The sequence below is a fragment of the Canis aureus genome, chromosome 12 (assembly GCF_053574225.1).
Source record: "Canis aureus isolate CA01 chromosome 12, VMU_Caureus_v.1.0, whole genome shotgun sequence".
Classification (NCBI taxonomy): domain Eukaryota; kingdom Metazoa; phylum Chordata; class Mammalia; order Carnivora; family Canidae; genus Canis; species Canis aureus.
This window is the reverse complement of record NC_135622.1, coordinates 45,491,823-45,503,917: the sequence shown is the minus strand read 5'-3', so window position 1 is coordinate 45,503,917 and position 12,095 is coordinate 45,491,823. Positions and strand designations below refer to the sequence as shown.

At 52.4% G+C, this 12,095-nt stretch overlaps 1 protein-coding gene across 1 annotated transcript in view; it reads right to left on the bottom strand.

Moving 5' to 3' along the window:
• The window catches only part of DNMT3A (DNA methyltransferase 3 alpha), a 102,922-nt gene that overhangs the window by 34,103 nt on the left and 56,724 nt on the right, over positions 1–12,095 (bottom strand). Inside the window, exons 5-6 of the mRNA XM_077843888.1 lie at positions 8,000–8,043; positions 7,398–7,544 (exon numbers count right to left, since the gene is read on the bottom strand). Of these exons, the coding sequence (XP_077700014.1) occupies positions 7,398–7,544; positions 8,000–8,043 (191 nt within the window). The remainder of the gene's footprint in view (positions 1–7,397; positions 7,545–7,999; positions 8,044–12,095) is intronic.

Here is a 12,095-nt window from a genome sequence, read left to right as displayed (position 1 = left end):
TGTGAGGCTTCTGGGACAAGTGTTTCCCAGAAGCTCAGGTGGACTTAGGTTTAGCTTCCTGACCTGGGCTGGGCCCCTGGAGCAGACTCAATTTTGCGGGGTTCCCAGCATATGAATTCACTTGATCGCATCTTAGCTCTGGGGTGAAAGTGAATGCTCTTGGCACAGTGCTGGGCACGAAATAGGTGCTCAGTAAAGTCCGACCCCCTTTTGCCTGGTTTGAGGGTTGCTGTGGCCAGCCCTGCCTCTTGCTTTCTCACCACTAAAAAGTGGGGGTTGTTCTAAGAGGTCTTTTCTGTGCCCCCAGATGAAGTGAACGCTCCAGTGTAGGTCCACCTACTTAGGAGACAACAGGAGCCTCTAGGATGGCAATTTCATAGCCTATCCTAAAGGCCAGCCCTAGAAGTCACTCTGATTACAGGCTGTCATGGGAATACCTTTAAAAACATGTTCAGCCTTTTGGTAAAGTACTCTTGTCATTCCTGCCCCAAATGGCATCGCCTCCTTGAAGGGAGATGTTATTTTTGAGGCTGTCCTACAAAAGTTCAGGTTGTCATTAATTTATATATGGTGGATAAGTGAGGGATGCCTGCTGGTCACAATACCCTAAAACTGCTATCCACATACTTTGCTAATAATTTGGTTTTAGTCCTTAATGGTCTACTTTGCGTTGCCATGTCTCATGTCTCCTATACTAAAGCCCAGGGGATCACACCTAATTCATCTCCTTATTCCTAAAGCCCCCAGCACAATGGCACCCTACTTAGTAGGTGCTCAGTTATTGCTTATTAAATGGAAAATAGCACAGCAGGAGATGACCCTCTGGACAGTCACAGGCTGTTCTTCCCAGGATGGACAGGAAACACAGTCTGTTGAGACTGCAGGGTTATAAAGTAAGAGGAAGCAACATTTGCTCGGCTCATAGAAGCAGCAGCACAAATGGCCAATAACCATATGAAAAGATGTCCAGCCTCACTTAGTATCTGGGAAATGCCAATTAAAATCATAATAAGATACTATTTTTCCCACCCATTAGATTAGGAAAATATTGATGTTGGCAATGGTGGAAGTCTTCTCATACCCTGTTTATGGAGCATAAATTGGTGCTTGCCCTTTTTGGAGAGCCATTTGGCAGATTTGAGAAAATGCAAAATACACATTCCCTTCAACCTAGCATTTCTCTTTCTAGGGGTCTTAGAGAAACAGATACACAAAGAGCCGTGACCAAGGATGTTCACCGCCGCAGTGCTCACTTAAACAACATGAATGCCCCCCACTCAGAGAACGTTTAAGTAAAATCATGGTAATCCATATGGTGGGATAGAACCGTAATTACATGGCTAGATTGTAGATACTTATCGTAAGTGAAAAAACCAAGCTGTAAAATGAAACTACAATGTGGTTCCCTTTATGTAAAAAAGGAAAAGAAACAAAGGCATCTGTGAAACAAAATTATATATTTATACACACAAAGATGGATAGAAAAAAATCATGTCATGTATGCACCAAACTAACAACACTGGGCACCTCTGCTGCAGGAATTAAAATCATGGGGGAGGGATGAGGTTTTTTTTTTAACAAGAAGAATGTATTTGTGTAATACTGGTATCATTTAAAATCATTTAAAGTCATTCAGTTCCTGTTATATGCTAGCCCTGCACCAGGAGCTTATTATTTTTTTTCTAAAGACTACTTATTTATTTGACACAGAGAGAGAAAGATTACAAGCAGGGGGAGCAACAGACAGAGCGAGAGAGAGAAGCAGGCTCCCCTCGGAGCAGGGAGCCCCATGCAGGGCTTGGTCCCAGGATCCAGGTATCATGACCCGAGCCAAAGGCAGATGCTTAACTGACGGAGCCGCCCAGACGCCCACAGTAGGAGCTTTAGATATTAAGAATTACTTTATTAACCCACACAATTCTGAGATTAGAATTATTTACCCATTCAGCAAACCTTTACCCAGTCCTTCCTGAATGCCAGCCCTGGGGCCAGAGGTGCCCAGAGTGCCTGCATCTACCAAGCTCAGGTTGGGGAGAGGCAGAAAGCAAGCACTGGCAAGTGCTGCCCTCATGGACATGAGACCCGCCTGGAGTGTCCAGCGTAGCCAAAACCAGCTGTAGCCAAGGGACCTCAGGTCGGTAGGGTTAAAAGTGATGCTGAAGTTCTCACATCTGGTAAGTCACCAAGCAGCATTTGAGCTCACCTCCAAAGGTGCCCTTCCCTTTAGGAATAGGCAAGCTTTGCTACCTGTAGGGCAGCCTAGAAGCAGGGGATTGCAGGGGGTGGGGTGGGGGGCTGCCCAATGTAGGAGGGGAAGAAGGCAAGAGACTAGACTTGAATCACAGATAATTTGTTATCATCACTACTGAATATGTATGAAGCATCCAATAAGTGTAAGGACCCATGAGTCCCTCCCTTCAGGATGGGAGCCAGGAAAAAGACCAGATCCTAGATCAGCAGGACATAGTATCCTTGCCTTGACATAACAGAACTGGGCTGGGGTGAAGAGACTATTGAAAGAGCCATAACATCACTCAGCTACAAGTGAGTCCTAAAACCATATGCAGTGGTATACACTGGAAGCCCACAGCCCCTCCGGCTGGATGACTAGCCCCCTGCACCCCCTCTGCCTCCACGCAGCAAGAACCAATGAAATAACACATGTGAGAAGCCCCTGCTAAGCCCAAAGTACTCCCTTGGGTTTTTCTGTTCCGTTAATTATTAGAAAGAGGAACCTAGGACTTGCCCTCCTCTGGGAGGAGGAATTGCCTCCTGTCTGTCCTCCTCACTGCCGGGGTCTGGGCTGATTCGGGCTCAAGCACGGCAGAGGAGCACAGGGCAGAGAGGAGTCAGGGTACCACCTTACCCAAGGGAACCCACCCACATGGGTTCCCTGGCTCCGTGCTCTTCTCCAGGTATGCCTGTCAGCACCTCTGGAAAAAAACATATGGAGACCAAGGGCTTGGGGCCTCAAGGCAGAAATCCCAGGGTTGAGCTCTCTGAGGAGGTGTCGTACTTCACCAGCCTCTCAACTGCTTGGCCAACCTGCAGCCATTTGTGGAGCCTATTCTTCCTACCCAGTATTGTGATGGGGGGAAGACACAAGTAACACATAAGAAATAGTGGAAAACATACCCTATGCGATATCACTGAGTGCTAAACCCAAAAATAGTGACAGTAAGAGCTGTGGAGTGCAGAGAACAGGTTAGTGTGAACTGGAGAAATCCTGGAGAGCCTCATGGACTCATTCCCGAAGAGTAGGTAAAGGAAAGATCAGTGGGAAGAAAGGGAGGGAGGAAGGAGAGGAAGGAAGGCCCATGGCAAATATAAAGGGAGGACTGGTCCCTCTTAGAGGCCCTTTCTCTCAGAGGACAGTGGTGAAACCGGGTGGGGTGAGGATTTCTGGCACCATGAGGGAGACGATGCAGGGGCCACTGCAGGTTCTATAGCAGGGCCTGGTCATGATTCAAGCAGAGCTTAGTCCTAAAAGTAGTAATGAGGACGTGAAGGGAATACATGAGGGAACAGACAGGAGACAACTGCTTCCCACTTCCAGCCGGAATTCCCACCTCAGCCTCAGGGAAGGAGCAAATGTCGCCTTTTCCTCAACCAGTTACTTTAAATTTCATGATATCACTTTTGTGATATTCTAAGCCTTCTTAACATTTTTTTTCCTGGGGGAGGAAAACCTGGGGAGGTATGTAGTATCAGCTGGAAAAGTAAAGAGTAAATCTCACTCAATAACTGGACTGACAAGGATGTACTGGCAAAAGGAAATTTAGCTGAGGGAGTATTCTGAGGGAAGCAGGCCACACAGGTGGGGCACGTGGACCAGGGAAGGAGCAGGTGCAGACTGGAGCCCCAAGACAGGACAACACAGTCCTCAGGCCCCACATCCTGTGCTTTACCACCAACTTCTGTTCCTGATCCTGAAAAGGCCATGCTGCCTTATGCCCCAGAGCCTTTGCACGTGCTGTACATCTCCTTCTGCAATGTCTTTCCTTCCCTTTCCCTAAATTATAGTTCATCCTTTAAAAGCCAAAAACCACCTCTTGTTGATGCATGGATGATCTTGGCAGAATTGATCTAAACCCCTTTGGGTGATACTCTTCCCAAGGTGCCCCAAACCCTCATCCTATCTTGGGATAATTAAGAATCCTCTGGGTTTCCAGTACCCTCAGTATCTCACACAGTGCTCAGACATGGAGGGTTCTGGTCGCCCAAAAACAGTGCCCTGCAAGAAGTTTTAAAAGCAGGTGTTGCATTTTGAGGTTAAGAAATGCTGGCTGGGCCTTCAAGTGACACTGCCTAGGAAAGAGCTGGAACTGTAGTTCTAGGAGGGGTGGTGTCTTTTTGGGAGGAGGGCAGGTAGTAGGATCTAAGAGGGCACATAAGTGGGAAGGTGATCAAGAGTGGCGGCTGGGGATGCCAACGTCAAGGGACAGAGAAGGATGCTGAGCAGATACAGTTGGAGGAAATGGGAAAAAATCCCAGGGCCAAGGTCAGGAAGGCCAAGGGAGGCAGTATCAGAAGAAAAGGTTGAATGTCAGGGAACGAGGTGAGGTTGCCAGTGGAGGAAGTGTTTCTTTACCTCTGGTAAGCCACTAGGAAGAGAGGCCTGCTGGTGATAGTTACTACCCTTTGGTCTGAAGGGAACCTGGCAGGCTTCAGAGCTACCTGTGTTTCCCCAACATTCTCAATACCTGCAGCTAGCTCTCCTCTAGACATCTGGCCCAGCCCAAGGCAGGTAGGTGCCTCACTGTGGCCAGGCCTTGGCGGGCAATAGAAAGCCTGAATGGGACCCAAACCTGTGGCCAGCGCAGAAGCACAGTGCCTGCCCCCTAGTCTGAGAGTGAGGGGATCAGCAGTGCTGAAACCCACACTGGAAGTCACGGAATTTCATATGGACATCTTTAGTTATAGAATACAAATAAGGAAGGAACAGTTTTACTGGCAAAAAGTATACTGGTTTTTGTTATTGCTATTGTTCTTTTAAGTAAGCTCTACACCCAATGTGGGGCTTGAACTCATGACCTGGATGGAGATCAAGTCTCCTGCTTGACTGACGGAGCCAGCTAGACACCCCAGAAAATATACTTTGGGGGCAGGGGCAGGTCTCTACACCTCAAGTCACATATACCTAAAACATTTTAAATTAAATCAATGTTGAAAGTTTTCCTGTTAATGCTCACTGATTACCTTTATTGGCTGGGAGTGGAGAAGCAGATGCCAAAGGTTTAAAATTTACTAGAAAAGTTTTTGATGATGGTTGAAGCTGGGGGACAGGCACATGGAGGTTTGTTCAGCACACTATGCTCTCTACTTCTGTGTATGCTACAAGAGGCCCAAGATAAAGTCTTTTTAAATTCTAGTAGAAAACTTAAAATTGAGAAAATGCACCTACTACCTTAATTTTTCCTGCAAGTTGAGAGAAGATCCCCTTTATTGCAGCTGAGGGTAGGCTTCCATCATACTTCTTCAAGGGAGCATAGTTTTAGAACCACAGAATTTATAAATTTTCCAGGTCTAAAAGTCACTAAGTCTAAGCTTTTGGCCCCAGGGCTAAGGGAGAACAGGAAAATGCAAAGCCCCCCCTGCTGGCCGCCGAGGACTGATGAGTGGGCAACCGACCAGATGGCAAGAATAGCCCCGGTTCCTGAATTTCATCCCAAGACCACACTTCGTGCTCAGGGTCAAGTGCCTCTCTTCTCCTGGACCTGGACCTTCGACAGGCTGCCTCTTTCAGGGGAGAGAAGTTCCTGCCTTCCTGGATCCCAAAGGAACTAGAAGCAATCAAGTAGCCAAACCCATACCTTGTTCTGAACTTTTTCTACAAGCTCTCACACAATGTAAACCTTCCTTAGTAGGCCTGGGGTGAACACCCTAGATGGTGGCAAGTTGCGCCATTTCTGTTCCCTTCCTGGTGCCAGAGGTCAAGTGCCTTCTCTCTATGGTCAGACAGGAGAACAGCCCCACAAATCGGGCTTGAGGGGCTGCCGGGGCTCCTTGGTCTTTCAGTCTCCACAGCCTCACCTCCCATCACTGCTGTAGCCTGCCATGGCCTGGCTTCACCCCCATGGAAGCTTCCCTTAGGAAAGTCACCAGCTACCTCCAGGTTGTCAGAGGCAATGGGCCTGCCTCTCTGGCCCTGAAGTCCTCTCTACATGGCCCATAGCTGCTGGGGTTTCTGTGGATGTGATCCTGGGACTTGGTCTCTTCTCTCTCCCTGTCCCGAGGTGAGCTCATCCGTTCCCCTGGACTTAAACACCTGGACTTCTGCTCTTGACGTCCTCTGACCTTTGCATCTGCAGCCCGGACTTCCCAACCCCCCAGGCTCCAGGCACCTCAGCGTCTCAGACTGAACTTGTAATTCCCACCAGTCCCAAACCTATGCCTCCACTAGCCGAATTCCCCACCTGAGGACATGGCACACAATCATCACTGGGGGTTCAGGTGAGACCCCTGAGAGGCGTCCCTGAGTCACTTCCATTTCCTCCCCTGCCTCACCCTTCCCATCCCTCAGCAAGCCCTACTGACTCTATCTCTAAATACATCCCGAATCTACCCTGTCTCCATTGCTGCCCCTTTAATCCCCTGCATAGAAACCTTTAATGTACCGAGAATTACACCAGCTTCTGGCCAGGACCTGCAAAGCCCCAGGTGGTCGGACCCCTGCCTACCTCCCAGCCTTGTCTGGCCCCACTTTCTCCCTCACTCCTTTCACGCGGGGCATACTGGTCTCTCATTTTGCCAAACAAGTCGAGGTCTTGCTTGTGATGTTTCCTCTGCCTAGAACATTCTATACCCCACCTGGCTCCTCATCAGATAGCTTCCATAGGGCTCATGGGTGGCGGGGGGCGGGGGGGGGGATTGGGGTGGTGGTGGAAGCTAGGTAGTAGAGAGATTTAGTAACAAGAGGCACCAAGGCAGTAGAGACTAAATGACCAAGGAGCAACCAGATCAGAGCCAGCTCTTGTTCTTTAGGTCTCAACTTAAATGCCACCTCCGCCAAGAAGCCTCCCCTGACCACCCCACCTAAAGTAGGCCTCTGTTATCCTCTGTTTCAGCCCAGGCTTTATTTTTCTATCTCTACTTGACTTGTTCTGTCTCCCTCCACTATCAGAATGTCAACAACACGAGGCCAGGAACTATATACGCACAGAGCCTAGTATGCTACCTGGTATGTGGTAAGTGATCAATAAACATTTCTGGAACAAAAAAAAGAAACTGGTCACTACTTAGGAGTTACACAGTTCCCTGTGAGTGCAAAAGGTTAACCTGAAGGGGACACTGAGGCTCAGCAGGACCTGACAACAGCTCCCAAGGGTGGCTGAAGCTAAGTTCTGGTTCTCCAAATCTGTGGGGCAGGCTGGGGCCCAGGCCAGAAGGCACCTCACCTCCCTTTTCCAGCGTGCCAGCCACTCGTCCCGCTTGCGCTTGCTGATGTAGTAGGGGTCCCCCGCCTGGAAGGTGAGCCGCGGCATGGGCCGCTGGCGGAGGCTGGACTCCCAGCCCAAGCCACCCCGCAGCCGGCCCCGGGAGCCCTAGGACAGAGACGACAGAGAGACAGACTGGCATTAAGATGGGCGCTGACCGTCCCACCGCAAGGTTTGTTCCTCCTGCGGGGAAACTGAGGAGGCACTCACCTCAAACACAACACAGGAGCTTTGACTCCTGGCCAGAGAGGTCAACCCTGCAAGTGCTGGGCAAGCCCCTGTTCGGGCTGGAGAAGTGAGCCACAGGGGGAGAGGGGGCACATGGACGTGACCCGGGGGAGGGGGGGTGCCTGGTCTCAGAGCGGGACCAGCTGGCTGCCTTGTTGGGAGGACTTCTAACCTCCACACCCATCTCCTTTCCTCCTTACAAGGGGACGTGTAAAGAAGGGGGCGGGGCCGCCTCAAGATCCCCTCACACACAGTCGCCACAGGTGGTCAGAGGTGGCTTTCTTCTCCTAGAATCAGGATCCACAGAGCCCCTGGGGGTTGAGGAAAACACTTGCCTCCATTTTCATGGATTCGATGTTGGTCTCCTTCTGTTCTTTGCCTGTGGAGAGGGAAGAACAAAGGGACTATGGACAGAGTTACAGGAGTGGCTCAGAGGCCCCCTCTTGTGCCTGGGGTCCCTGCCGCAGGGACAGGGGTCCTCCAACCATTCAGGTGTTCACAGGTCAAATGGGACGGCCCACCATGTGCTAGGCACCACGCTGGCCCCAAGGACTCAGAGTGTGGCCTTGAGCAGAGAAGGAACTGTGGCAGGTTTGGAGACCCAAATCCGAAGGAACAACAGAAAAGCCAGGGCCATGGTTTCCGGACCACTGACTCTGTCTCAGGCACACAAAAGGGGTCACCTAGAAACAGCTCCCTTCCTAGAGGAGGGGGCCAGACTGCAAAGCCTCCCCCTGCCCTGGAAGTGAGCTCAATGCTTCTATGGAGTGAGGCAAAGATATCCTGGGGGGGGGGGGGGAGAGGGGGCAATGGGGTACAGAGCCACTAGAGCAAGACTGGCGAAGCAACTTGGTTTCTGAGACTCAGTTTCCTTATTTGGAAAATCATGATGCTGGAGATGATTTCTAGGGTCCTTCTGCAGTTCTCAATACTGTGGTTTCTGTTGCTGTTATTAACATCTGCCTCTGTAACCCTATTCCCCACCCCATTCTCAGGTCTCTGAACCTTCATTCTAAAAGACTTGGAGTCCAGGTGTTTCCGTGTGACCTTGGTCACTTCTCCCTGCCTGTTTTTTACTGAATCAACATAGCCAACTGTTCTAAAATCTTTAGGTTACTGGGAACATTGAGTGCCTGGAGCAGGGCTTGGCATATAGTAGGTGTTCAATAAATGTTAGTTTGGATCCCTTTCCCTGAAGTGTTTCCTTGGTCCTGTCTCTTGCAGCTCCTCAGCTGGGCCCAGATTCCAGTTCCTGGAAGGAAAGGCTCCCCTGGGGGCAGAAGCCCCAGAAGTCCTGTCTATAGGAGGGTCTCATCTCATCCTCTCCCTGTTCCTGTCTAGGCCTCATGAGGGAGGGTAGCTACACTCCTCCAGAACATCCCTGCGCTCCTCCGTGGTCCTCTCAGGTCCTCCCCCAGATGCCCTCCCCAGGTCCAGCACACCCTTGCAGGCTAGCAGGCCCTGGCTGAGGGGCTGGGTTAATTATGCCCTCCAGAGCTTCCTGCGGGGTCGGGTCGGGTCGGGTCGGGGTCGGGGGAGGACGGTGAGCTCTCCTCTCACCTGGGCCCCTGAAAGTCAAGAGTACTGAGCTTGGGCCCAAAGCAGGAAGGTCACTGAGGCTGGCTCCTGGGAGTTGGGGTGGGGGAGCCCAAAACGGAAAAAACAGCCCCTACTTCATCTCCTGGCTCTGAAGCGGAAACCAGACACAGCACCGAAGGCCTCCGAAGGCCCCGGAGAGGAAGTTTCTTTCCCTCTCCGTCGCTAGAGGAGACCTGGGGCTCCGTGCCTGTGCCCCCGGGGGAGGGGCACCCCGGTGACGGCGCCCCGCTCCTGTGCCCCCGGGGGCGGGGGCGGGGGCGGGGCGCGGGGCCAGGCTCCAGGGCGGGGCCGCGTGCACTGGGGCGCACGGGGCGGGGGCGGGGCCGGGGCCGGGCCGGGGCGCCCCCGAGGGGCGCGGGGCGCGGGGAGGAAGCGCCGGTGCGCGTCTGGCCATCGCGGGCGCGGCGGGAACCGGGTGCTCGCTCACGCGGCACACGACAGGCTTTTAAGGTATGTCTCACCCGGGCCTTCTGGCGCTTCCTCCGGGCTTCCGCTCCCCGGACTTTCTCTCGGGCTCCCTGGGGCCGGGTCCCCCCTCCCGCCGCGCCGCCGGGGTACCCCTCCTCTCAGACCTGCCCGTTGTCGCGGCGAGGCTTCGGACTGCCAGTAGGGGGCGCCCGCCCTCGGCCCGGGGTCCCTGGGACCTCTCCCGCGTTTCCCATGGGGGCCCCTCCGTGGCATCTCATTATGGGGAATCCTCCATTCATTCGAATGAAGGAAAATCAGGGTTGACGGGAACCGTAGAGACGATGGAGCGCCTGTCCGGCCCCTAGATTTTGCCAGTGGGGAAACTGAGGCTGAGGACTGGGTATGGAGGGACTTACAGAGCTGAAGCCAGATTTCAGGGCTCCTGAATGCCAAGCCCGCTCACTTTACCCTCCACCACCTCCATGTTCTCCCCTTCCCCGTTCCCTGGCCCCCGTGCTCCCCCAAACAGAATTACTTTTCCTTGTGCAGTTTCCAACTGGCTGCTTTCTGGAATTCTTTCCCTGACAGATTCTGCACATGCCCACTGAGTGATATCACACACACACACACACACACACACACACACACACACTTTCCAGCCTGGCCCAGCAAAACAACAAACTGGGCTGCCTCAGAATACAGCACTTGTTCTGAGTCAAGGGGGGTCAGCTGCTCTCTCAACACTCCCTCTGCAGTCCATCTGCTCCTGGCCCAGACCCAGGGTCACAGGCCGGCCAGGTGGCAGTGTGCCTCCCAGGGTGGCCCTGGCAGGCTCCGACCTGACCCTAGAGTATCTCAGGTCCAGGGGGCAGGAGAGGCCAGGGTGCTTCCAACACTTACCTGTTGGTCTACACCTACACTCACCCCCGGGGCCACCCCAAATTTCCTTTAAAAAGAATCCAAATCTCCATGACAAGGCTAAGGCCAGGCTTCCCTCAGAGGGCAGTCACTAGCCCAAAACCGGGTGATCAATCTGAGCAAAGAAAGGCTTTGTGCTGACCCTAACCTGGTCCTTTACTAGTTGTATAATCTTGGGTAAGTGACTTGACCTTTCTGAACCCTCAGTCTCCCCATCTGAAAAATAAGGACAATAAGAGTCTTCCTCACGTGATCACAAAGATTAAACAAGAGAATATGTAACTAAAAAGCAGGGCTTCTTAAACTTTAATATGTATCAAAATCGTGAGATCTCTTTAAAATAGATTTTGATTCCACGGGTCTCGGGTGGGGCCTGAGATTCTGCATTTCTAACTTCCGAGGTGATACCAGGTAACACTGCTGGTTGGTGGGGCCACTTTGAGTAGTGAGGATACAGGACACTCAACACATAGGCAATATCCAGTAAAAGAAAGCCATATTACCATTGTTTCTATTATAATCATGGCGGCATTAATGCAGGAGTGCAGGAGCGGTCCCAAGGCCACCACCTGCCTATCCAGGTGGCTCTTGTCCTGATTACTCATCATCTCCCCTGCTCCTCCTTGTTTCTCCTGGCTGGACTATCAGGATCTGGGGCACCTATGTGCACAAAAATGCTGCCATAAAGTCCTCTGTTTTTCCTGTATCAGAACTAATGGAAGGGGTTCAGGGAAGATGGATGGGGCTCCCTGAGAGGAGACCTGGAATGAGGGGAACAGAAGGGAGACCACAGCCAACTTGCTCCCTCTCTGCGGCCTCAGTCTCCTCCCTCCTTGGAACTAAGCAGCTGCAGACGCATTCTGTGTGGCTGACTGTGGGCCAGGCGGCCAAGCCTCCAGTGGACCACGACCCACGGCCCTGGGCAGCACCTCACCAGTGTCAGCATCCAGGCAATGCATGGTGGCCTTCGGGGGTCCCCACAGCTCTGAGGCCCACCAGCATGTCCACTTGCTGATAGCTGCGGCCACACAGGAGCACTCCGAGGCTATCGGTAGGCCAGGGAGGCCGGAAGTGCTTGCCGGCCATACTCAGCACTAAGATTCTGTGGAAGGTCCACCTGGTATGCGAAAATCCCAAACCCAGGAGTCACCTTGACACCATCTCTCCCCTTTCCCCTGGTGTTCTTGGCCCTTGTCCGCTTCTCTCCACCTCTGCTGCCACCTCATGACAGCCGCCCTCGGCCCCTCAACGGCTGTCGCAGCCCCCTAACTCAGTTTCCCGGCCCCTCTGTTCCATTCCAGGAGCCAGAGCACAAAGTGATTTTTTTCAAAACACAAAGCAGATCATGTCACTCCCCACCCCATCCCCAGCCTCCCGGGGAAGGTGTCCTCACAGGCCTGTCCAGCCCTGTCTGCTCTGCTCTCACACCCTTTTCCCTTGCTCTCTCCACTGCAGACTTGCTGGTTTCTCTCAGGTCTCTGGGTGCCCTGCTCCCTCCTTCCCCGG